Source organism: Astatotilapia calliptera, chromosome 17, assembly GCF_964374335.1.
Source record: "Astatotilapia calliptera chromosome 17, fAstCal68.1, whole genome shotgun sequence".
In the NCBI taxonomy this organism is placed as follows: domain Eukaryota; kingdom Metazoa; phylum Chordata; class Actinopteri; order Cichliformes; family Cichlidae; genus Astatotilapia; species Astatotilapia calliptera.
Genome location: NC_137438.1, coordinates 6,958,515 through 6,986,079, shown reverse-complemented (window position 1 = coordinate 6,986,079; position 27,565 = coordinate 6,958,515). Strand labels below are relative to the sequence as shown.

At 39.0% G+C, this 27,565-nt stretch overlaps 2 protein-coding genes across 26 annotated transcripts in view; one reads left to right on the top strand and one right to left on the bottom strand.

Moving 5' to 3' along the window:
• Positions 1 to 7,075: 7,075 nt before the first annotated feature.
• Positions 7,076 to 17,849, bottom strand: atg4c (autophagy related 4C, cysteine peptidase). The gene is made up of 10 exons (XM_026147719.2): positions 17,429 to 17,849; positions 16,953 to 17,036; positions 16,193 to 16,417; positions 14,040 to 14,379; positions 13,167 to 13,237; positions 9,510 to 9,712; positions 9,247 to 9,325; positions 8,399 to 8,475; positions 7,805 to 7,924; positions 7,076 to 7,432 (listed from the first exon to the last, which is right to left on the bottom strand). The coding sequence occupies exons 1-10, from the start codon at positions 17,502 to 17,504 to the stop codon at positions 7,265 to 7,267; spliced, it is 1,443 nt and encodes a 480-aa protein (XP_026003504.2). The 5' UTR covers positions 17,505 to 17,849; the 3' UTR covers positions 7,076 to 7,264.
• A 1,369-nt stretch (positions 17,850 to 19,218) lies between these two features.
• The window catches only part of dock7 (dedicator of cytokinesis 7), a 46,575-nt gene continuing 38,228 nt past the window's right edge, over positions 19,219 to 27,565 (top strand). For all 25 annotated transcript variants that reach the window (XM_080292099.1, XM_026147865.2, XM_026147864.2 and 22 more), the window contains exons 1-8: positions 19,219 to 19,372; positions 23,512 to 23,611; positions 25,500 to 25,675; positions 26,436 to 26,504; positions 26,609 to 26,738; positions 26,879 to 27,091; positions 27,239 to 27,324; positions 27,430 to 27,496. In XM_080292099.1, the coding sequence (XP_080148225.1) occupies positions 19,335 to 19,372; positions 23,512 to 23,611; positions 25,500 to 25,675; positions 26,436 to 26,504; positions 26,609 to 26,738; positions 26,879 to 27,091; positions 27,239 to 27,324; positions 27,430 to 27,496 (879 nt within the window). In that variant the 5' untranslated portion in view covers positions 19,219 to 19,334. The remainder of the gene's footprint in view (positions 19,373 to 23,511; positions 23,612 to 25,499; positions 25,676 to 26,435; positions 26,505 to 26,608; positions 26,739 to 26,878; positions 27,092 to 27,238; positions 27,325 to 27,429; positions 27,497 to 27,565) is intronic.

Genomic DNA, 27,565 nt, shown 5'->3' with positions numbered 1-27,565 from the left:
CAGTAAGTTGCAGTAACAGCAGAGGGAGGAATTTTATTTCAAACCAACATAAAAGTAATCACGGGAAAGTGTTTAAACAGACATTATTAACTCGTTTGCATGTATATACATATTAGCTGCCTAGCTTAATCGTTTTGACGATTAAGGAATGTACTTCAAACGCTTTTTTGCTTACTACTTTGTGGCTTTAAACATATTGTCTCCCCCTGCTGGTAATGCAATTTCTGCACGTATACTTTGCAGTAATATCAGGTTGCATCACCTGCTCGTTCGTTTTGTTAACACTTTATTACACAGCCTGTGACTAAGGGCATACTTCCCCAGTAATTAAATGGATTTGCAATGTATTTTGTATGACATTAGAATGTAATAATATTTACATACAAATGCGTAAAGGTCAGTGCACTAGAATAAGTTGGTATAAGTCAGATTTTTAAAGGAAACAAAGAAATAATTGTAAGTAAGTAAATGCAAGTACCTTTAAGTAGTGCATAAGTCATTTTAAATACTTCATAATTTCATGTAGTGAAAGTAATGTAGTGGAAAAGCTAACAATAATTTCCCATCTTGCACCTTTAGTCCAGTATACTTCCTGGGGCACAGGCTGTTATGGAGTAGCTTAAAGTTGCCAGACTTCTGGGTATTTTACTAGGAATGAGACACACATTGTACTAAAAAAAAATGTTGGCTTGAATAATAGAAAATCCATCGTGCACATCAACGTAATGAATATTAAATAACAATGTGAAAGAAAATAAAAATGTAAAAAAGGCAAGGTAAAGTCACTTCATAATATGGCCGCGAAAATTACAGCGTACATACAAGGTTGGACAGGAAAATACGTTTCTTTTGCCACAAATTACTAGGTAATTACACACGATTTAAAATTAGCAATGCAACTTTTGAAATTAAAAAAAGCACTACTTAAATTTACTAACAGTAATTTTTTGTTTGTTAGTTTGTTTCCTGTATAAACTTTTTACCTCCTTCTTCTAATGAAACTACTTTGAGGTATTTGTAAGTAAATATAATTCCATGGTAATTTCAAATAAAATACACTAAAATTCAATTTAATTAGAAGGAAATTACACTCTAAGTGGCCGTATTATATAGTCTTACCTTTTTCTTCTTGTGTACATTGTTGTCAGCTGTTTTACTTTATTTGTCCTTTTATTAGCCTGTAAGTCAGATGCAGCAAAACACAATGAATTTCACCAAGGTGTATTAAAGGTACTAAAGACATTAGGAAACTCACTGAGTGATGTCACCACCCTGAACTTATTGCATCTGACTCTTTCCTCTCTTTCTCGCTCTCTCACTCTCACTCACACCCACAAATGCCCACTCAGCAGACTGCAGCTTTAATATTTGCCTTGGACAATGGTCCACTCATTGTCCACTCAAGAGTTTCAAAATACAGAATGATTATCATGTGTATAATTTTTTACAATTCTAATTTCTGGGGTATTAAAAGGTTAGATTGCACCATTAGGTTGACTGTGAGCACAGGTGCTGATTAAGTTGATTCACTGAGGCAATTACCGCCAGATCCCCTTTAATTACTGTGGGTTTTATTGCAACTGCGTGATAATGGTGCACGGGGCCTGCAGGAGTTTTAGATGGAGATGAGATTGCAAAGTATCACACAAAGACACAAATCTACAGGATGGAGGATGGAGAGTCGCACACATACACGCAACAGGGGTGGGGGGTGGACTGACCTATTCGCCCACAAAAAATGAAGAAAAAAAGCCCAAAAGGTTAAAAAAAAACACCCTCATTTTGCTTTCTTTCCATTTTTCTCAGGATTCATCACTCTTAGTCACACACATTCACTCTACTGTATGTCATCAAGCAGAGGAGTTGGAGAATACTAACAGAACAAAACTTTAAGGCTACACTGTAGCAGAGACAGATGCTAGCTACAATCCAAAAATCTGGTAGAGCTAAGACAGATGGAGTGTGTGTGTGTGTGTGTGCGCGCGTGTGTGTTATGCACTCCCCTAAATTCATAGCATGTCCTGCCACACACATTTCACACGCACAGACAGCCTGACAACCTCCTAAACTCCACTCCACCCCATTCCACTCGTACACACAACACACTTGCCACCCTGCTCGACACAAGCATGCAATAAGAAACAAGTCGACAGCTACACAGCAGGCAATATCCCCTCCCTTCAGCCTCGGTGCCTGTTTCGGATGCATCTGGTTAGTAAAAGCTGACAGAGGGCTGGCCATGCCTCAAAGGAGAGCAGAATGAGGAATTTCGGCGTTCCCCCACATCACCCCTGAGATGCAGGAAACACAGGAGCGCCCCCGCTCCTCCCACCCCGAGCAGCCGCTCACACACAAACACAACTGGTGTACTCCTAAGATGCCCTGTCACCAGGAATGGAAATGGAAAGCGGCACACACATCCGTTATCTAAATGTTAACTCCAGTGCCCTTCTTGTTGTCACAGGCGGGCAAGGTTAGCCAACACTAGGTGAGAAGCTTTGCTTTGGGCCTCTGCCACAGAAACCCTTCCCTGTTGGAAGACAGGCACAGTCTGATACAAAGCCACTGCAGCTTGCTGCAATATCATGTGTACATAGTGTTACTTTGCCTCCATCATGAACACCATGGAGGTGCAGAGAAGCACAGAGAGTATTTCTACGTAGATCTTTTGTGCCACTCACTCAAGTTCTACTTTATTTGTTAATAGTTTAAAGATTTGAAAAGAAGAAATGTGTGAGCTCCTCACCAAGCTTTGTTATTTTCAAATGTTTGAATTTATGTAGTAGATTTATGCAAGCAGATTTTTTTCCCCAAAAGTTCCCTACTGACTTTGTCGCAAAGAAAATTTATGGTGCTAAAAAGGTGTCACTTCAAGGAGTTATGTCAAAAGGATTTACATTTGATTGATTCAAAGCAGAGGACTCCTGCTGACAGAGAGCGCTAAATTTGCCTCTCTACAGTATCTTCGGATGTCATAGTTGCTAAAAGACCCATACCTAAGATTTGCAATATTTGCATTTACTGTGATTTCTATTGTCCTTTTGTTAGATCCATCCATCCATCCATCCATCCATCATGTTTAAAGTGGAAGTGGGATTTATAATAGACTGACAAATAATTACTTAGGTCCATGTAATAATCGATAACCCAGTGTTTATAAGATTAACTTTCTGGCACTGAAATAAGTCAAAATGTGTGCAAAATTACATATTAATAATATCACGACTTTTTTCTTTTGTTTTGCATGCATAAAAGATGTTCTCTTTAATTCATTACTGTAAGTCAGTTTTAAATGATATAGAAAATAGCACTGTTGGTAGGTATGCTTTCACTCTTTGCACTGAGTGAAAGCTGGCTGTTTATGTTGTTTTTAATAATTAATCACTGACAATTTCCGATCTATTTCTGCCGAATTTGCGACATCTAACTAAAATAGAGAACGAACCTTTTTTAAAACCACTTTAGAGCCTCACCAATACAAAAAATATCAGTATTCATAATTACTAAAGCTCTCTACCCCACACGGTAACCAGTTTCTGTAATTTGAACAGTATTATACTGGAATATGCATTATAGCGGAAGATAGTTTGGAATATTTCATACAATTTCTTATGTATGAAAGAAAAACATTCCAAACTGGGAGAATTAAATAACGGTGACAAACATTTGACCTAGTATATAGTTAGGTCATGTTCACGGGGTGGAGTGCTCTTAAAACTTCTGCCCTGTTTGGTGCTGATTAATCACAGCACCGTGACATCTCTTTGGCTTCAGCCCAGAAGAGATGTGTTAGACATGCAGTGCTTCAGCACTTCTCCAGGAGCTCCTGTGAACAGGATAGATTAGGGGTTGAGGGTTTAAGGAGGAGAAGGGCGGAGACAAGTGGACAGTTGCAATGGACAGACTTGTGACTCTGAATACGGTCTGATGCAGCGCAGGCGGTATTTACGCTCTGACGGCTGCGGGAGCCGGGTATATTTAGCCGCCTTGAGATATCGCGCTGAGATGAGATTTCAAAGTGAAGTACCTGTTTGAAGATGCATGGCATTCCACAAGGGTGGGCAAGGGCTACTGGGTATAAATCTAGCACCCCTGCACCTGGCGTTAAGACAGGGAGGGAGTATGACACCTAAGATTTAGAATGTCTAACACACAAGCCGTACATGTGTAAACTACAGATTCATCCATATAAATTTACACACTTACGAATGAAAAGCACCAGACACATCACTTTTCATTATTAATGTCCAGACAGCTACACAGACTGTGGATATTAGAGGTTCACCTGTGTCTTTCCCTCTTTGCTAAATGTAATTCCCATGAACGCTCCCAGTGTCATTCGTCATGGCCTGATTTTGGTTGGAGGACATCCTGGGAAAGTGAAGTTAGAAGGAAAAAAAAGAATGGCGAGCGAGAGACTTAAGATTGCTTACGACACCCACCCAGTACTGTGATCACATGGCCGTCTTGTAATTGGACAGGTTGAGCATTTTACTAACTTTTACGGTTTTGCCAAACTATATCACATCCAATGAACATGAGACAATCTTCTAGTTTATTTAGTCTCGCTTTAATTTTCTTTTGAGGAAATGGTTCAAGAATTTAATGAAAATTGTTTTAACAGCTCATCTTGCAATCATGATCCAGCTTTCTGTTCTCACATCCTAATGTTGGAGTGAGTGCCAAATCTGAAAGGTTTCCTCGTCCCTTGGGTCACTGTAGGACGAGACCTAATCAGGGGTTTACTCTAAAGTCAAGCACGATCTTAAGATATGATACCAATCCCTCTTAAGAGTTTCACACCACAGGTCATTTCCTCCTGCCGATCACACCAAAATAAAATCTTCATGGGGAGTCGCCATGTCTTTGTGTTGACCCCCCAATCCCCCTGACACACACATCCATCCATCTGCGTAACAGAGGAATAACTCATAGACTCCCCTGTTTGTGAGGAATTTGCTCGGCTGCAGATTAGATTTTCAGGAATCTGCAATATGAGTGACACTTTAGACAGCTGTGTTAAACAGTAAGGCACAATGTATGTGATCAGCTTGCTTTGTAAAGCCACCGCTTGCTTATTGCATTTCCCCTGAGCCTCAGGGGAATATTAATCAAATATTCATACGTCCCCTGTAAATACTTGGAGAACACAGTCAGCCCTCAGACCGCTGTGCTCTGCGACACAAATGCTCTTTCATGTCTGTGAAAAAAAAAAAATCCCAAATGTCCCATCATCCCTCCTGCCCATTCAACCCTTCCTCTTCACCGTACAAAGATCTTTTTGCTCTTGCATATTTGATGTTCCTGCTCTGTCCAAACAGTCAGTTGCCCAGCCACTAAAAAAAAAAAAAAAGAAACTTGCCACACAGATCAGACAGTGGATCTAAATGATGCCTTTATGCACTTTGCCATTGCTTCAGCATGGCAGAGAACAGATGGATTCTTCTTTCTGTCCCTCCATCCTAACCCTTGCCCTGTCTCCAACACAGAAGGGACAGTTTCCTCCTTAAAAAGCATGCCTCATCATGATACAAGAATTTGTATTGTACAGGAAAACAGTCCGGCATAGCTCAAACTAAAGGGGCAACAGACAGATTATCCATGGTAACAGAGCTTTGCACACAAGGATATTTTCTTTTCCTCCGCAGAGGAACACAATTGCTGCCAGTGTCACTGGGTCACATTTTTTCCGGTTCCTGGTTAATGGGCTGTAGAGATGGTTAGCACGTACGATTAGTTTTAATCTACTACATTTGACTGGGAGAGAAAGGAACTGAATACATTTCAACACACCACTGAGGTTTGCATGTAGCACTGATTTTTTTTTTTTCTCTTTTTGTCCTAGGATGGCTCAGGATTCTTAAAGTGAACAAAAACCAAACTAAACAAAAGAAAGAAAAAAAGATTTCAAGTTTATTTAACTTTTTTTTGCTTGGCAGTGGTTAAACATTGTAATTTTATAAGTCAATTTATCCAAGCAGACAAAGCATGTGTTTAACAGACGGAATACTTCCTTCATCATGTATAGTTACTATGAAACTGTGTCACACCTGGTTCTTACTCACTCAGTGCTGGAGAACAGAATGAAGAAAACTGAAATATGGCAAGGTGCATGGCATGAAATGTTACAAAACCCTCTTTGTATGAAAAATATCTCTCAAAAATGTGGAAATAATGGAGTAAAGTAGTATAACAGTGCTTATAGTGTTGACTTGAATCTCTATTGTCAATCCCAAAAAACTTTTAGCAGCCTCTAGATTACAATTCCCTGAATCAGATTTAAAAGAGTCTTTTTTAACTCTTTGATTCATTTGCTGTTATAAACGTGTTAGCTATAAAGAGGTGATATCCTACAGAGAATCTTATTGTTAACATTACATTTATAACAGATAGTGCTTTGTGCTTTACAGAACATGGCACAGTTAACCCCTTAGCAAATCCTAGTCCCTTTCACTGTGATGCAAGCAGGCAAAAATGCACATAGGCAAGCAAATACACCACACCATGTTGCAAAGACAAAGAAGTTAATTATAAAAAAGATATTAACAGTGTTTTTAAAACACTCCTTCAAAGCATATGCTTCTGCAGTCTGCTGCTGAGATGCTCTTCATTCTTGTTTTTTGGCAGAGATGTTTGAAAGAATTACTTGCTCTGCCCATCTTCATAGACTGCCTAGCTTATACTAATGAAGACATTTACCATACCTGTTAGGCTACTGCTACCTACACTTAAGAGTTCTCTAGTTGCAACCCTATGCTTTTAAAAAATAATCTAACACTGATCTTAGTTTATAATTACTACTTCGACATGGCATTCTCAGTCCTAAATTCACAAAACTGAGGTGTGAACTTGACCTGGCGATCATTATAAGCTTCTGATTTAAGGTGCAAAATCTCAAGTCCTCTGAAATCTGATGAGTTCACAAAATCTCTATCAAAAATATGATAATGGTGTAAAATGAACAGTGCTCTCCCAAATGCTCCCCTTTGCTAAAATACCATTTCAAAACAACACCGAAAAAAAATGTTAGGTCACTGAATTCAGTAGAGCACAAAACGATGTTCCAAGGCTTCCTGGCATATTATTCAACATGTTCACATTACCTACAAACATAAGTCTCACCAGTTAATTACAAATTCATCAGTAAAGTGTCCGGGATGCATAAACTGTATTCGTGTAGTTCCATAAACCTTTATATCACTTACATGAGGCTCTGGACTTTAACAAATTAGATTAATCAGAAGAGGACTTTAAAAAAGGGCTGTCAAAGCAGCACAAAGTCTCCGACGGTGGTGACCGTCCTCCGCGGGTCACGGATGAAGGGCCACTCTCTCTTTTCAGGTGTCAGGCCTGCCGACAGGTTGTAATCTCTGCCATGACCTTGCACGAAAGTGAATGCGGGGTATTTCTCCTTCGCTGATGGCTGCAGCAGCTGGAACAATAAAGCAGTGTTTCATGGCTTTGCTTTTAAAGGCTTAAGATAACAAGGCTTAGGATCTTCTTTTCGAAGATGCAAATCACATTCATTTCACTTAAACAGAAAGGTTTTTTTTTTTCTAAATTTGAGGACGGATTTTGGTTTACAACAACAAAACGACTGGTGTGAGAAGTAAGAATTGAGACAGATTTATGGCTAAATGGTGCCACCTGCTGTCCAACTCAGGTTACCTGACGGATATATTTGCCAGGACAGGAAACAATGAATATACAGCAGTATTACAACAACAATAACAGCATGTAAAATAAGGAAAGAAATTGTGAGGAGTCACAGTAACTATCAAGGTATCCTTTGCTGTGGTCTCACCTTAGACAGCTCCTGACTGATCCTCTCGTAGTCTTGAACACTTCTGGAGTAGAAACCAACGGTACAGCTCGGGTCCATCTTGCTGAAAGGCATCTTCTTTGGCGAGGGGCAATGATACGACTAGACAAAGAGAGACAAAATACATGAAAATATTCATCAAGCTGAAGGGCCAGGTGACTGCGGGGCATACATACACACCATGACAGCATCGACACCAAATAAGATGTATTCTGCGTCACATGATGAATGCAATCCTATTTATCTGCTGTCACAGCATCTGAAATTTAACACCTTGTCACACTGTATACCACGGCGTGCAAAAAGCATAAAACAAAGTTTCGGCACAGTGCTGTGTGCCGATTTGTACGTACGGGCCCTGAAATATTAAGGCTCACGGCGGCCGAGCCCGTATTTGCCGTATTTCTCTTAAGTGGCAGCTTCAGTTATCCGAGCAGCAAATAAATCAGCAGATGGGGACTCTGTAATTGGACCGAGTGCTGCTTTAAGATTCATACCCTTAAGTACTAACAGCAACTATTAAATTCACATTACCGGGCCCCCCCAAGTCAGCTCGTCTGTGTAATTTCACATTACCTGAAGAGGGAAATCGCTGGTGCTGACATCCACAAAAGACTGACAGTAATGAGGGTCCATGTAAATCAAGCTGTCATCTGCAAGGACAAAACAAAAGACAAGTTATTCAAAAACATCCGATTATTACAAAAATGCGTTTCTCCCCCAATTTCTATGCAGAGCAGCTCAAAGTCACCACGCTTAGCCTACTGTTAGGCTTGTGGTGCGTCAAATATGCCTCCCAGAAGGTTGTTGCTTTTTAATATCCACCGGGGTGGATTAAATTCTACATAATCAGATGCGTTTGTACAAGCCCATCCTTTACACCCACAAAAAGAGGTTGTCATTTAATTTTTGTGTGGGGGAATTACTTTTACAAACACACAATTATATTCGACCATTTGCATATGATAAATGCCGCGCCGAGGTGTGCCTTGGCAGGGAGAATGTATTGCTTGTCATTTAGACATCATCCACCACTGTATTTCAAATTGGTAAAATGTAAATGCGTAAATATTGACTGCCAAGATGTACAACTGAAGGTTCCTCCTGGCTCCTGAAGGTGATGAAGAGTGGCTCACTTTGGGGCTCAGATGAAATTTAATGCATGCCTCCTATGGAAATCAATTACGGCTCACAACTTGGGAGGTTTACTTGTGATAAATGGGCAAGGCTTTGATGGGTCAGAGAGAATAAAGTAAGCCCTGCTTCACTTGCTTCCATCTCCACTCCTCTCCGTTTTCCTCGCGCAAACAGGAATACATTAACTCACTTTGTCTCTTCACATAAGAAGGGTATATTATGCAAAGTAATTTGCTATTCGCACCAACCTCTCTGTGCGTCTTCTTTCCCTCGTTTCCATTACTAACCTTGAAATCCCACGAAGTAGCAGGCCTGTTTGGGCTTCCCTCCGATGATGCCTATGCAGTACTCCAGACTCAAAATGCTCTAAATGGACACAGAAGGACAGAACGGAGATGCGCGGTTAAGTTTCCCACCATCCCAGTGGCAAAATCCAGTTATTTTGACTTTCTTTAATCTCCAAACATCTTCGTTCTTATTAATATGAATCTAATATTTGTTTTGTAGGGTTTTTGTTTTTTAACCACTCAAATCTAGATGCATTTTTCACCTTTGCAAAGTCAAAATACTCTGGGTTTGTCTTCTCCCCTCCGAGCCTAACAGGGACGAGGATGATTACAGCTCGGCTCTCCGGTAAGGTGGAAGCATGCACTGGATGGTCGTTCTGTGGCAGAGTAGGGGCGTCTGGTGTCTCATCAGAGGTCCGCTCTGCTCTCGGTGCCCTGTGGCAATCGACGACATCAGCGCTATATACTACAAAGGATCAATAACACATAAGGTCAGATCGAGGTCATTCAGTCTGCTGTGTTTTTCACCAAAATCTATTTGGATGAACAGTCAGCAGTAAGTAGTTGGTAAACATTGTTTTTTGTCACATTCCTGTTTTCTTTTTTTAATTTAAAAAAAAAAAGTTTTTGTTTTTTTAAATAAAAAATAAAATAAAAAAACAAACCCCAAAACAAAAACAGTTTTGCCACAGAATGGTGACCTTATACAGTTATGCCACTATACTGAATTTAAAAAGGAGGGTGGCTTTTGCTTTTTCTCTTATGGTAAAGTCTCTGCCTTAGAAAGATCATTTTGTTATTTGATTATGACTTTGACTATACAACTAAACAAAACTTTTTCTTTTAAAGGGTAAACCGTGTACCATCTTCTCTTGTTATGATATCGCCCCCTGCTGCTGCCACAGTAGAGCTCATTACTTTCAAAGTAGCGTCCACGTGTTGTAGATACTTTATTTACATTCATGTAACCAGGGGAACTACATGATGGGAGAGATACTCAAAGATCACATCATCACTGTAGCTAAACTACTATCTATCAGGGGCTGGTCAGATTTTGTGGTTAAGAACACTGAGCACCTCTTTAGCCTTTTTAAAATCTACTCTACAGGCCTCAGTGCAGCATGTTAAATGTTAAAATTCATGACAGTATAGTTAAAGACTGAACAAGTATGACTGGTTTGGAAGGGTTGTCAGGTAGAAAGCCTCTTTTTTTTTTCTAAAAAGAGGCAGCATGGCTCCGGTTTGCAGAGTCGCACCTGAACAAACTACAAGACTTCTGTCCATTTGACAGACGAGACCAAACAGAAGGTGTCTGACCATCATGCATAACTCCACTTTTTCACAGATGACTTCTATACTATGGTCTCACGGTATGGTTTCATTTGTCAAGTGTTCATTTGAGACTATGCTTAAGGAATTTTAAGATCTTCAAAGGATCAGGTAATTTTTATGTCATGACACATACAATCTTAGAAGTAAAAATGGTTGTGCTTTCTTTATCACATGACTTTCACTTGTGTGTGTGTATGTGTATATGTATATATATCAGAGGTGTGGACTCGAGTCACATGACTTGGACTCGAGTCAGACTCGAGTCATTAATTTTATGACTTTAGACTTGACTTGAAAAAATGTTCTAAGACTTGTGACTTGACTTGGACTTTTACACCAATGACTTGGGACTTGAATTGGACTTGAACCGGTTTACTTGAAAAGACTTGATATTTTACCCCAAATATAAAATTTAACATGCATATTATATAGAGATTGAAAATGTGACGTCATTCACGGGTAGAACCGCAAAGGATTCTGGGAACTCGTGGCAAGCGGTAGTAGCGCACGCAGGCTTTCAATTGAAATCAGTTATACAGCGATAAAAAGAAACACAAAAATGGCAAGAAGCTGTTGTATTATTAACTGCAATAGCCGGTCGCATGACAGCCACGGGAAGCCGACGGGTAAAGAGATCGGTTGTTATCGGATTACGTCGTTGAAGAGAAATTGTTCAGCCATGTTTCCGAAGTAAGACGCGACGGGTGGCCTGGATTGCAGCCATTCAAAGACCAAATATAACGTCCCAGAACCCTCCAGCTCACAGGTTAGTCTGCTCCAAGCATTTACACGAAGGTCAGTGTTTTTTAGTAGTTAATACGTCATTTTCATAACATAATTGGTGATATAGGTTACAAGCAAGTCTGGCGCTGAACAGAAATTGTCGCGCTATGCTCCTTTGTTTATTGTGCATAAATAGTGAATTGTCCTGACACAATATTGTGTTTCGCTTCTGTTATTATGGTACATTGACAAAAACATATACTTTTATTCACAGGATAAAACAGGTTTTTTGTATCACTAATTGCCCAGTACGATTACAGCATACAATATTATTGTCACTGCTACATTACTGTGATGGGTACCAGAAATTATTTCCACTGCTAATTAATTACCGTTGAGCTCAAAGGTCCTATTAATAAACAGTTAATGAATGTGTATTTATGACGACAATTTGTGAGACTGGTAAACTTATGATACGTACGATGGTCTTTCGTTCTACACGGTGCATTTCAAGGTCCTGCACCCATCCGTCGGTAAACTGTACCTGGGCTTGTTGCAGTGACCTGAAGTTACTAAACTTCATGAGTGTGTGCACTCACTCCAAGAACCGTATGATTATAAATATGCATATAAATATGCTACAATGAGATAGCTGACTTCATCTAACTAGCAAATGTTTTCCAGGCTACGTTGGTGATACAGTTTTTTTTTATGTGTATGATATTTTTGTCATGCGATTTTAAAGCTGGTCCTACAACCGCATCCAAGAATAACATGCAGCTTATCTCAGAACTGTCGGTGAAAATTATTCTTGGAGCTAGGTTTAATTGAGCTGCATTTTAAAGAGGTGCAATTTCACAATTTGTGTATATTTTCTACGTTCACTTTTGTCATGTGTTGAGAAAAACACAGATTTAAAATTACATGGTCTAATATTTACATTTAGCATAACTGCAACATTATTTTTTCGTTGTTTTTTTTTTTAAAGACTCGAAAGGACTTGAAATTCAAAGTTTCAGACTTGTGACTTGACTCGGACTTTTACACCAGTGACTTGAGACTCGACTCTGACTTGCCTGACATTACTTGAGACTTGACTTGAGACTTGAGGATAAAGACTTGAGACTTACTTGAGACTTGCAAAACAATGACTTGGTCCCACCTCTGATATATATATATATATATATATATATATATATATATATATATATATATATATATAATGCTAATCTGCTAATTGTGCTAGTTAGCATGTGGCACTTATTAAGTCTGGTGCATGCTAGTGTGTGCTATGGTAATTTTTTTAATCCCTTTTTTACTTAATAATAACTAAAAATAGTAGCAATAATTTTTTTTTAATTACTCAAACTATGAACCAGAAAAAAAATCTACTGTATTAACGAGACTGTGAATTTAAAGAGCTGTTTTATCTGTGGAATAAACTGATTGTTTAATATCTCATTCTCAAGAAAATATTTTTTAAAATGGCAAAGTTAAAAATGCTCAAGGTAATGTTCCTGGATTTCACTTTCTGTCCATATGAAACAAGAGAGGATACACAAATTCTCATAGTATGAAAAGCAGGAAACAGTCAAAGTTTGCATTTAGATAAATACATCACCAATAACTGTCTGTCTTTGACTTTAGAATCAGCTCTCAAGTTATTGAGGTTAAGAAGAGCCCGGAGTAGGAGGTTATAGTTTTGGAATGGATGTGTTTGTTGGGTAATAGACACAGCGAGACTACTGTCACTGCTTTACGCAGCTCCGATCTCACGGCAGCAAAAAGATGGCGGAAAACGCAAGGTCCGCCTGGGCGCTGTGCCCAGTCTCCTGTTTTATCAACAGCAGGCTCATCTTTCATACCTGTGCAGTCTTGGGAGACATAGGCAGTTATACACGCCAAACCAGGGTCCATCGCTTCCTCGACAGCTTTCCTAAGAGAAAGAGAAGGAAGACAAGAAGAAGAAGAAGCAGAGAGGAAATGGATGAGAAATGGAAGTTTGTATCTGGAGGTTATGCTAACCCGACATCGAGGCTTTGTTCATCATCACATTGCAAAGTTAAATAGCAAGAGATGGGTGTTTTAAACAAGTTAAAATATAAGAAGTTATTTCCAGATAATTACACAGTTGTTGATAGACACATATGGTCACTAGATTGTATACATTATAATTATTTCATGATGATTAATAAAAAATTAAGTCTCCATCATTTAATGTAAACATGGTTGCATTAGATGATGATTCATTGGCACAAATGAATTTTGTGGAACAGCTATGCGGAGGCTTTATAATGGGTATAATGGGTATAATGATTTTAATACAGGCAATTTACATATGCACAATTAAACATACATTAAGCAGGTTATTATTTTTGTTTTTTTATTTTTCAGCAGTACAAATGTTTTGGTGTAGTCTCCCTCCTCGGGCTAAAATGATTTACTGACCTCAAGAAAATGTTTATTTTGTTGAATTACTTTTATTTTATGAAAAAAAAATTTTATGTCAAGACAAAGATGCATTTGTACATTTTCTTTCCTGTTACATGTTTTAAATCGTAGATATATATTAAAAAAAAAAAAAAAAAAGGCTAACATGGCAACTAATATAAACTTCAATCAGTAACAAAACCCTGTTATTTTTGTCCTAAACAAAACTAAACCATCACATAGTCATGATTAAATCAATCAAATCAAATGGAAACAATTGTAAGTTCAGGCCAAAACGTTAAACCTACTTGAGGATGTGTGCCACCACAGCTGGTCCGTACCAGTCCCCGGCCTGTTTTCCCATTGTCAGGCCTAAGCGGACGAGTCTGTGGAGGCCCAGTGGAGTCGAAGGGCTATCTCCAAACCAAGACACCAGAGTGCGGTGGTACATTTCCTTTAAATGTGCATCTGCCTCCTCTGCAGATCCAAGGGAAAGTGCTTGGGCCTGTGGTGATGAGTTACGTACAGAGGGTCCAGGAGCACCTTGCAGGGAAGCCTCCAGAGAGGCCACCAGACGTTTGGCTGCAGTTGTAGTCCACGTCTCTGTGTCTAAAGGCTGGAGTGTCAGTGCTTCTGACCAAGTCCAGTCTTTGGACAAATATAACATGTGAGCAACAATTAACATTTCCTCTGTGAACACAAATGCTACTTAAGTTTGTTTGGAAAAAAAATCTCAGAATATTTAAATTCCAAGTTCTGTAGACTGATAGAAATTTTTCAGCATTTACCAAAATCTCAGCAAAGTGGAGGGACCTTTGTGGCTTGGGGCTTTATTGCTGCCTCAGAACCTTGACGCCTTGCAGCCATTGAGAGAACAATGACAGCAAAGCTGTATCAAGGATTTTCCAGGAGACTATCATCAGGAATCGTTAGACGATGCTACATGGCAATGACCCAAACCACACAAAGAGTTTAACGGAGACAATTTTTTCGCAAGCAGCTACAGCGAACGTCTAATGGTGCCAGTTGCTGATAAGAGAAGCTCTAAAAGCTACTAAATTCAAGAGATTGCTTACTTTTCCAACCCCTACTGGGGTTTCTCTGCAATCTCTCGAAAGCAGGGTAAAATAAACTACAAAATGTTACTTCAAAGGTGTTACATAAGTAATCTGCACCATTCTAGCAGGACAGAAAATAGTTAGAGAATTCATACACGACACAGTACTTGCAGTGCAAGGACAGGCTGTAGGTTTTTAAAGCCTGATATGAGAAGTAGAAAATAATAGAGTCAACTCCTTTGACCAACTCTTTATGAGGATCTTTGAACCTGATCATTCAACATATCAAACTTCCATTTAGAACATTAAGAACAAAAAGTCATTCAGACCTTGAAATTAAAGGTTTTTGCCCTAAAGACTCTGAACCATGTGTGCTTCTGTAAAGGAATAGGTGTCATTCTGTTCAATTACAAGTTTGAGTGTCCCAGTATTTCATTTTAACTGTGCCTCAGCCTTACAAACAGGGAGGGAGCTGAAGGCGGGGAGAATGGGAGTGGCCCAGTCCATAAAATGGACCAGAATAGAGTCTAAGGCATTAACTAAATGACCTTGATTCAAAGTGAATCAAAGCGAAAATTGATCAATAAATATCCTAAAGTGGCCATTAGTCATTTTATAGAGAAATATTTCATTAGTGACATATTTTAGATTTGACAGAAGAACAAGTTTTAAATATTGTTTTCTAAATGACTGCTTTAAACCGGCAGTCATTCATTATGTAGACTAGAGCTGTTGAGAGACAATGGATCTTACAAAGATATTAAGAGTTCGCTCATTTGGATGCCTTGGACCAACTAAAAACTTACGAATTAAGGAAACTCTTCAAACTTCAAACGAGTTTTTCAAAAATAAGCATTAAACAAAAAATAAATTTAAGCTTAATTAAAGTGACAAAAGATGTTATCTCACAGTTGATGTCTTTGGAAAACAAAGAGAAACACTCAGCAGTTTACACTGCAGAGATCTTAGGAGAATAGAGTTTGTCTGAAACACAAACAGGTGAAAACACCAGACTAGTACACCTAAACTGCCAGGGCTGTCATCGGGTGAGACATCAGGTACATGGTGCACAAGGTCACAAGCCTATCTCATGGATAACACATTCACACCTACAGTCAATTTAGAATCACCAATTATCCTAACATGCCTGTCTTTGTACTGTGGGAGGAACCCACACATGGACAGGGAGAACATGCTCCACACAGAAAAGCCCCACATAGCCAATGGATTCAAAGGCAGGTGCGCTAACCACTGCAACACTGTGCCGCTTGGGACCAAAGACATTTGGACAATGAACTAATTTGAATATTTAAACTTAGAATGATATATGATTTTTATTTTTCATAGATCTTGTTGTAAGGGGTTATACTGTAGCACAGCTGCAGTACCATCATTTTCCTCACCTCTTCCCAAGAAGTGCAACATAAGTCCTTGAGCCACCATCATCTGACCAGCCCTCAGCATGCAGCCCCAGCCACAGTCAGAGGTCAGCGTGCTGCCTGGCAGAGGGGAAAACTCTTCCCTGTAGGTGAGCCAGACACGGGATGCAAAATCCCTCCGGAAAGCATCCACATCCCCCATAACAAGGTCCTCAACAGAGGCTTCAGTAAGACTCTCTTCATCTGTGGCTAAAAAAAGATAAAAAGGGATTTGCAGTTACTTTTTAATTGTGTCAATTATAATAAAATGATCATTTTAACTTTCTTATTGCCATTTCTTACTTGTGGCTCATACTAATTGGCGTAACTGCTTAGCGCAATTTATCTACAAATTCAATGGATGGATCAAAGACACAATCCTGCTATTTCACTAACCACAGATATGAGAATGATCTAAACAATATCTACTTAGATGTTGATTCGTAAAAATTACACAAGTTAATAATGGTGCTTAAGTTATTTGTTACATACTGTACATACATATATACTGTATACAATTTTTTTCAATAAAGTTGGGTGCTGGGTCAAGTGTACATAAAATAATTAAAAGTGAGCCTATAATTGTGTGGGGTATAATGATGTGTGATTCTGTTTTTTGTTTTTGTTTCTCACACAGTTTCCCATCTTTTGGGGAACCAGTATTGTATGTGACTTTTTATTACAGGGAATTCAATCAGCATAAAAGTGTCCATTTATTAATGTACCTGCATGTGTTCATGCATACCTTCAGCCTTAAAATGGTAACATTTTCCCAGAAGCAGCACGGGAGAATTTCTACTGAATGACGTCTTTGGTTTGAGAGCCCAACCTAAGACAGAGTAAACAGACAATATGTCACAGCTTCATCGATGGCGAGATTTAACTGACACACCTATCCTAGGAAACTAATCAGTAAGTGTACTGGGTCAGTTCCGTGACTCCTGACTTCTTGTTAATAAGACGGAGAGCGTTCGCCATTGGACAAAAGTAGGCCAGTAGAGGGAAAACATACAATACAATGTGGAAAAGTTTGATGAAGAACTATTTTAAGGAGTGACTAAGCAGCATAAGACTGTGTGAGTGCGTGTTCTGTTGTACAGAACATGGACAAGTCAAAGCAACACATCAGTGACGCGTGCATTGAAAACAAAGCAGGCACTCAGGGCTAAACATTGGTGTGTGTGTGTGTGTGCGTGTGTAAGCCTGCAGCCAATTACTTACTGTACTTCACATTGTGCCACACGGACAAGAACTTTGTCTTCAATTTTTCCACCTCGTCGCTCCCTTTATTCTCCATTTGAAACAGTGAGGGAGGAAACCCATTCCCATTCAGCCTACAACCATTTTACGTGACGGACACACAGTGTTAACTAACTATGACTTCAAGGTACAAAAATGACATGACATTAAAGCTTGCAGTGAGAACATCGCTTCATTTTAGTTTCCTCCATCCGTTCGTGTTTCCCTCACAGACGCGTTGCAGCTCCGTGTTGAAACATGTCAAAAAGATCATTTAAAACACAGTTTGTCGTCCAGTAGTTGCGATATGAACTCACACTCCAAACACGAACGCCAATATTTACATTTTGAGGAAGTAGAAACAGTGAAGTCAGGTGATCTCGCGGTGCTTCCGCTGGGAACCGCGAGGGTTAGCCTGAAAAAGAAATCCAGACAACCCGACAGGGCGGCGTTAAAAGCGGTTTCCCATTATTAACTGCCTTTAACTCCACTCTGCTTTGTTTGGGTAGTTCTTTTAATAAGAACAAGCGCTCTCTGTCGTACAAATGGGCAGGGCGTGGTATAAAAAAATATTTTAATCACATCGCAACAACGGCTGATGTTCATTTTCATCGTATTTATTTATTCATTCAGTCCTTTATTTTTTATGGATCTAGTGTACCGTTACAGTAATATACAGTAGAGACTTAACCTATCAATGTTATACAGTTATCCTGATAATATTCATTTTTCTCTTTCTCTTACAGAAATTCGACTATTTAGTTTAACTCCTATTACTGTTGACACTTGTTAAGTCTTAACAGTGTTAAGACGGTTGCGACTTAATTATTTTAATAATGTTGACAAATGGTTCTCTAAATTTGCGTGTTTGATTTTACTACAGCGTACTGCAGTCTATTTAAACATTTACTGTAAACCGATTTTCAGGAAATAAAAACTTTATTGAAATTGTCATTTTTAAAAAACAAAAACTTTATTCTATTATTTCACAAAACCTGAAGACAACATTACTCAGTGGCTTCTAAAGTAATCCGTATAAAAGAAGAAGATGATAAAATGTAGTCTCTTTTCTTTTGAATGTGTTTCATTTGCATTATCTACAATTGACAAAGTCTTTATGCTATTTGTTTTCATTTCTACGGTATTATGATTATTGTTTAAGGTTGTTAAGGACGACAATGAAGTAGTTCTTTTTTCATATATATATTTTATTCTCAGTTATGTCGCACAAACTTCCAGCAAACTTCCAGTCCTTTTTAAAAAATACTCCTTTGTTTAACTCATGCATACAAATCGGCATACAAAGTAACTTTTACTCAAGTATCAAATGTTGAAGTTTAGTACAAATGTGAAGCACTATACATCAATATTTTACTTCTACTTATTTCTACTCCAATATATATTGAGAAACAAATATTTTAACTTACAACTTAATTTATAAATTATTATTATCCATTAACAAATACTGCTGCTTTACCCGTGAAGACAAAAAATGCAAGTAAAAATATTTGACATGTATAATCATGCAAAATTTACATATTTCAGCTTCTTATAGGTCCTGCACCTGGTTTTACTATAATTTCGTGATAACTGCTTTTCCCGATAATTCTCAAGTGTCTTTAGTTTTGAAAGATGTTCATGTTCGCTATTCATTAATAGTATTTTATCCGTAATCCTTCTTCCTTAACCCACCCGAGTTCTTTTTGAAATGAGAATGCGCAAGTACTTTTCATTGGGTGTGTTCTGTGGCACAGCGTTACGTTCATTACGGTAATGATCCATTCTCCTGTTTTCCCGTTTTTCCCTGTGGTCGTATTGAGTGGAAAACGGAGTCTGCCTGCTGCCTGCCTGCCTGGGAATTTGCTTAAGCACATCAGCGGCCACTGCCATGGCTGAACGCCGCGCCTTCGCCCAAAAAATTAGCAGGTAAAGACTTAACATACCGCAACGTGCTCGCAAAATGCCCACCGAGGACTTCCATGTAGGTCGCCCTCAGACCAATGCTGAGGGAACCCTATGAAGGAGGCCCAGCCGCCAGCGCAGCCTTGCTGCTCTGAGCTAGCCGCTTGTTAGCTGTGACTGCAAAGATGCTCAGACCCACCCAGACAGACAGCGACACTGCTAGCTGCTACTGTCCTTTACCAGTGAATACTAACAAAGGGGTGATATCATATTTATGTATGTCTCCGGGGTGGAGAGGAAACAGACTTTCAATAATTATAATTACCGAAATGAACGTAGCTACTGTAAATTGATAACCGTTAATTTTGGACAAGTAGCTATCTCGCTTACAGTAGCTAACGATGGGCAGCTAGGTACTACTGGCACTGGGAGAGATGTGCCTGAACTTTGTTATGTTTAAAGATTTACCTAACTGAAACGAGATTGCACATTTATTACTTGGAACAAAAGCCTCCCTCCGCTGATATCAAATACTGATATTATAATCTCTTCCCCGCCCCTCAGACAGATCAAAGTAATCTCTTTAACAAAGGGCTTTGTGCAAGCTGTCAAATGCCATCTTCCCAGTCAGTGTTCAGATAGCTGTACAGTACAGATCAACATAGACGTATTTAATCACTGTTATTGCTGATCAATTAATGTCCGAACAATGAAGGCGTTTTAAAAATTGTTGAGCAAGTATATGCATGCGTGCCTGCTGGTTGACCTGTTCTCTATGTGGTGCTGTTAGATGAGATAAGAATTTACATCTCTCTGGAGAGCGTTTCACTGTGATCCACAGTGAAGGGAAAGATGATTACATAAGACCACAGACATGCTCCTGAGTGTTGTCTATTTCAAAATCGATAATCTATTTGAAGCAAATGTGTTTTCATTATTGAACTGTAGTAAGTTCACTATCATCTTGACATTTTCCCGTAGAAGTTGTTTATGTCCCGACTGAAAGAATATGAATCTACCATATATTAACTTTCCATCGTATTATTGGGACTTCACATTATTATTAAATTACTGACAGGATGATTCTGAGATGCCTTTTGGATGGCATGCACATGAGCATGCAGAGTAATATAAGTCGCGGCCCTCATTAAGAAACCTGTGGCATTTAATGACATTTTTCTGGCTCAGTTTAAGTAGACAAAGTAGATTTGTTATTGAATTTGGCTGCTTTATATTGCAGTTGTGATATTATATCTGTATTATGGGCATAACAGGCCTCAATAAAAGTTGAAATGGTTCCCTGTTAATCTTCTCACAGCCTGTTGGAATGCTTTTTAACATGCTAAAATTATTCACGTAACAAAGGACAAGAGTTCTCTGCTGAACTTGTTTAGCTACACTCTTTCTTTTTAATGAAAGCTATTATCACATATTTTTTGGCCTTTTGAAAGGGTACAGTGAAGAGTGACAGGAAAGCAGAGGTAGAGAGAGAGGGGAAGACAGGCGGCAAAGAGCTGTGGGTCGGATTCGAATCGAGGCTTGCCACTCTCAGCCACGGGCATACGGTTGCCTGCTCATCCCAGCGACCTAAACCGGTGCCCGCTATCACATATTTTAAGTCAAATTTCCTCCTACTCAGAAGGCACAGTCCTGCCTCAGGATTGTTAAGCTATGATTCTTCTTTTGCTTCCACTTTCTATTTTGCGCCTGGGAAGAGAAGTTGTTGTTTTTACCATCTTTGTCAGATATCCTGTTTGCTTAATCAAGTTATTCCTCTGTGCAGTGACCAGTGCTAAGTAAAGGTCTGGCAGGAGGGCTCGGGGAGCAGTGTGGAATTTGTTTGTCAGTGCAGCCTTGTGCTTTTTCCCCAGCTGTGACAGCACGGCTCTGCAGAGACCTCCTGATCTCTCCCACAGAACATAATCTTGTTCATCTTAAGCTGGAAAGTTGGATCATGCTGCTTTTGTTTTGTTTTCCTGCTTAAAATGATAACTGTGACATTTTGTTTGTAGTCTTGTCTGATGCTCATGCATTACAGGAGTGGAGATGATCTTAGCCGATTTAGAAAATCGGAAAGGGATGTGACTTTTGTAATGATCTCACAGACTCAATCACAAGTGATCTGTACTCACAATTGCTGTAATTATGGGCCAGAGTCTAAAGTCACCTTCAAGCTAGTCGTTATGATACAACTTTTAAAATGAGAGTGGAGAGAAACAGACACATTAGAGAGTTTGTTGCTTATGAGGAAAAATATTACAAAAAAACATCATAACACTCTGCATTAGCAGTGTAACATAACCTTGGCCCTTTAGTTTGTAGCTTTTTTCCTTGGCTTTAATTTGTTTGTGTCGCTTTGGGCCTCTTGCTGCATTGTTTTTCTGTTCAAGGCAAAAATCTTTAAGTGGTTTTGGTGGTTGCTGTGATTTAAAGGACCTTCGAATGTGCGTGGCTACAGCCACAATTGAAGACTGAGAGCTTTGTGCTGACCACTGGGGTCCAGGGATTTTTTTTTAAATTATTTTTTTTCTGCTGTGTATTGGTGTAATACACGATGCTGTCTGAGCTAACACAGTGAAGCTCAGCAGAGACAGAAGGAGAGTTAAAATACAAAAAAATGTGATCCTCTGTGTTTGTTAGTTTTACATATCCCAGTGAGTTGCTTGAAGTAGCAACTGCATTTAGGTAGTTAGTTGGACATAGCCAAAATCCTTCAGCATGCCTTTTAAAAAAAATCTTTGTATGTTATGAGATAACCCAAATGATTCAATAAAAAAGCCTACATTTTTAGCTTCTCAAGGAATTTAAAGTAAATAAATATGCCATTTTTGCAATCATGCAGTTTTTTGGGTTTTTTTTAATTCACCAAACTTTGACTTTTGTCAGTACTCCATATCATTGACTGAGACAAATATCATACTGGATACTATAGTTAATCTTGTGTTACATAGCTGATATAGTGGTACCAGTGTTGTTAGTGTAAATTTTTATATACTGGAGGCAGAGCGAAGTATGTTTTCCACATAAATACGACTGGTGCTAGAATTGCATTATGAAATTGAGAAAAAGATAATGCAATCTTATTACCTAATGTTGTATAGGGGAAATAATATTTTGTGATAGATCCAACCCTCTTTATTGCACTTCGACCGCGTGGGACATTTTTTTTTAATGTAGAACACTGACTGTACCAGGGACAGTCACATACCATACATTACTGGAAAGGTCTCACTGTACAATAAACCTTTGTTGTTGTTTCTGGGACAGTCCCAGCAAAAACCTCTGAAAGGATATAAATACATTCACCACATAGTGTCATATTTGAGATTACTACTTATAATACTTCTGTGGTTGTAGCGCTGTATTTTCCCAGTGCAACCACTGTTGTTCACAGTTTTGGATGAATCAGAGCTTGCACACGAGTTCAAATGTAGCTTCTGTCATTCATCTTGGCATTATTTTGCCAAGATGGGTTAAATTGGTGGGTTAAATTTATGGGTTATTCCACTAAATCTACAATAATCCATTTCATATGTTGGAGAATATGAAAATATTCATGCTTTGTAGTTACATCACTGTCCTTGGATGTTTTTTTTATTCTTAAGCTGTATACATAGTTGAAGCTATTCGCTTGTGGCACATCACTTTGAAATTGCCGTCTGGTTGCTTGTGGACATTGCAGGGTTCGGTTGCCCAGCTGACCTTCTAATGATTTTAGTAGCAGGTCATATGTCAATCAGTGGTATTTTTCACTTTCATTAGGAGTCTCTTCAGTTGCTTGCCTGAAAGTTTATCACAGGTCTTGCCCACTTCATGCTGCTAGCAGTTATTTTGCCCATAGTTGCTTGAAGTTACCAAATATCATTCGCTTTCTGTAATCTCTGGCTGTCACGTTGCTGTGAATTGCTTGCAGTGTGTATGCAGCTTTACACAGACACATTTCCATCACTGGTTTGTTCTGTTGTTCTGTTTTAATCACACCAGTACTGGGATCCGTCATTCATGGCCGTCATTCGTCCATACTGTGAGAAATATACTGGGATGGTCTTAATATGATTCTAAATACTAATAAGCCTGCAATATCCACTTAATGGATGTCTAGAGAGACTTTTTGCATAAGCTGACTTATTTCTTGTCCTCTCTACCTGTTACTCTGTTTGCAGGACTGTGGCAGCAGAGGTTAGGAAACAGATAGCTGGACAGTATGGAGGCTCCCCACAGCTCTTCAAAAACCTCAACGTCGGAACAACAACAAGTAACACAGTGAGTAGTCTGAAAGGCCGCTGATCATTCATTGTGTTTACATGTAAACAGTTGTAGTAGTTGGTTTTCTTCAAATGAGATCGATGTTTTCTCTAATTGGGGTCAGGGGTGTTTTGCTTTGGGTTTTTGGTACATGTGAAAAGCTGCACAACTGTCTAGCAGAGTGCCATGAGGGATAACTATTGATTGTCCTGTTCACCACATTAAGCCTTTTTACACAGACATTTGAAGGTGTTGGTGCAGCTCCATCATTATTATCCCTTTCTGTTTTGTATCGTTATTGTTCTGACTTTGAGCTTTGAGCGTGACAATCGTTGATTGTAGAAAAGATTAGCAGGTAAGGCATGATAATATTACAATGGTAGTATTGATGTATAAACTGTTGTGCCTTCAATTCCACAACAAGGTCATGGTATCTAAAATCACATGCTGTAGGCAGTATCATGCTACCTTTATTTGGCTTAGCATCTGTGTAAAAATGGCTCATGTTTGTTAAAGGAGTAGTGTCAATTGACCCTGAGTACTCCTGAGCCGAAACACCAACACGTGGTCCCACCTTCACTACTTAATTAGGCTGCATTTGGTCTCTAATTAAAACTGTGAAAGATATTCATGTTCAAATTCCTCAAGAGGAAGAAGAACAAACATGCATGCACACACCCACACACAGACACGCACAGACAGACCCTTAAAATGAAGCTGCTAAAACAGATTCTCCCTGGGTTCCACTTGTAGAAGCAGGCAAACGCTGCGTCCACACTAGCACATTTTCATTTCAGAATGTTTCAGAAGAGTCTTCATCCACATTAAAATGCTGAAAAGCATATGACACCACTTTTCACATAAAATGTTAACATAGAAACAGAGGACTGGTTGCTTAGCTATAGAAAATATTATGGTGGAAGAATACAATAAGAACAGCACTAACAGAAAGACCAGCGAGTTGTTTGTTTTTGCTAGGACGAATGGCAAGGTGGAATCTCAGAATTAATAAGCATAAAAGCTTCTAGCTTAGACAACAATGTTAGCAACACATGTGCAAATCAGAGAAGCAGACAAAGTGACTTATAATTAGCATATAAAGTAATTCTAGAGTTGATTATATTATCAGACATTTGAAACTGAAATGGAGTTGGAAGCCCTTTCAGGCAAGATATCTGTTTTAGAGGCCCTGAATGGTGTAGAGATGCGGGCATTAGAAAGAAACCCAAGTAGAGGATGCAGCCATAAGTTTTATTCAGATATATAGTGATTGGCTTATTTTGCATTGCTTTGCAGTTAACTGTAGGTCTGTGTTAGCTCCGGTTGTGTATATTTTTATCACTCCTTCGTATGTCCATCACCAGTATTCTTTGCTTCTACAGGTCGTTGCTTTTCATCGCCACAAGTTACAAAATGAATTTCATTGACATACACGGTGTGTGGTTACCACATTACTGCTAGTATCCTCCCCTGTGTCAGCGCAGTAAGACCCATGATGTCATTAGCCTGTGATAATCTGGCTGCTTGTATCAGCTTTGAGGATATTCTCAAATCCCACACGGGTCATTCTTACAACTGATTTTTTTTTTATTATGAAATTAACAATGATCTGAAATCTAAAACAGTTCCCCTAACAGAATTGACATAAATCACCTCATATTTTAGATCTATTATTGCAGAACATGGTGCTCTATAATAGAGTGACAAATAACACCAGCTCTCCCTTTTTTCTCAATAACTGCATTTGTGAAGCATTTGCTTAAAAGTAGAGACGATTTTATTAAGACATTTGTAGACAAAGAAAAAAAAGTAGCCGAGCTGTACTGACGTGTATGCCCTTAACAGCTACTTAACTTCTCCCATCCCTCTGATTTTCTCCCTGTCACACTTGCTCATCGCCCACCAGGTTCCGCTCACGGAGGCGGTGGAGCCGGTGGATTTTGAGGAGTACCTTATCACTCACCCTCCCATCGTTGAGTCAGGTCCCCTGAGAGATCTGATTGAGTTTCCCCCAGATGACATTGAGGTCATCTACACACCCAGGGAGTGTCGCACAGTGGTACAAGCTGTCCCTGAAGACGGGTAAGGCTGCCGTGGAAGAAAGATGTGGAGTGTTCTTTGTTGTTTTTTTTTCTTTTCTTTTCTTCATTTAATAGCATCTGGAATTTAATGTGTTGATCTCGAGAGACTAGTAATTGTTTGTAATGCAAATAATTTGTGTTAAATGTACAAACAAATGAGCAATAAAAGACTGTAATATATAGTGGAGATTGAATAATTTAGATAAAGTTGAGAGCACATATTTCAAATTAATGTGAAATCGCAGATTTTAATGAGGAATAGTGATCTTGGTTCCATATTTCATTTTCCAAAAACAATTATCATTTACTCAACGGCAATATATTTATATGTCAAGGCACTGTCCTTAAATCATTTGCTACATTTGTATGAGGCTGCGTTATCTTACTATATCTTATTAAATGTAGTAAGATAAGCTTACCTACAGTTTAATAGAGGTGCAAAAATTAAGAATGGAAGTCAAATGCCTGTATATTAGATGTGTATGTAAACTGTTTGGTTACTAAGTTAATGAGCGCCTTGGAATCCTTCAAGCTACTGTATGTGGGCTTAATGTCTTTACTTAATGTACTGCTGGCTCTTAGTATTTCAGAAGAGATGGCAGAAGCATTACAAGTGTGCTTCAGCGTGTGATATACCAGAAAGATGTATTTATTTCAACACATTTAATGGTCTGCCATCCATATCAGTAAGCCTGCATTTAGAGTCTGACTCTGCTGTTAAAATAATGTTTGTTTGGTTGATTATGTTTGTCTGGCTGCAGGGACACTGATCCTCATGTTAGAGACTGCGTCAGATCCTACACAGAAGACTGGGCAGTCGTCAATAGAAAGTAAGGCTTCACCATGTGAAAATATTCTTAAAATACACATAATAATCCTGAAATAATATTAGTAAATGAATTAAAGTGTTCTAAGTAATGGCTTGTTCCTTCAGATATCATAAGCTTGGTACTGGCTTTAATCCCAACACTCTGGACAAGCAGAAGGAGCGCCAGAAAGGCCTCCCCAAACAGGTGTTTGAAGCTGATGAGATGCCAGACAGCAGCAGTTACCAGGATGACCAGGTATCCTTTTTTTTTCATTAGGAAAATAATTAACCTGAATGATGTGTGTTAATTTCAGATTGACAATATCAAGATACAGGTTTAAAACAGTCCCACAGTGTATATGCTAGTCTGTCTTTTTTGCATTGGTTGTATTGCAGGATGACTTGAAGCGACGGTCAATGTCTATCGATGACACTCCGAGGGGTAGCTGGGCCTGTAGCATTTTTGACTTGAAGAATTCCCTCCCCGATGCCCTGCTTCCTCACCTCCTTGACCGTGCCCCCAATGAGGAGATTGACCGGCATAACGAAGACCAGCGCAAGGCCAACCGCCACCGTGAACTCTTTGCTCTGCACCCCGCCCTCGATGAGGTACAGTAAGCACCTTTCCATATCCTTAAAACCTTTTCTGCTAGTCTCCATTAAATTTATAGTTTAAACAGTTTTACATAACTGATAAAATTATTGTGCAATTCAGTCTTTTTTTTTTTAACCCCACACGTTTGTGTGAATGTGTAGGAGGAGCCCGTTGAGCGCCACTGTGTGCCTGAAGTACCTAAAGAACACTTTGGACAGAGGCTACTCGTCAAGTGCTTGTCCTTGAAGTAAGTGGTAGACGGCCTTTTTCAGAAAAGAAAAAAACGCCATGTAGCTCTTTTATTTAACTGCTGCTTTCTGCTGATCCACTCCTTTTTCTCTCCACCTTGAAGGTTTGAGATCGAAATTGAACCCATATTTGCTAGTTTGGCCTTATATGATGTCAAGGAAAAGAAAAAGGTAAGCTGTTATGCTTTACTCAGTGCCTCCTCAGCTCTGAGTTGTTGGGTCACTTCTGCAAACCGTTAA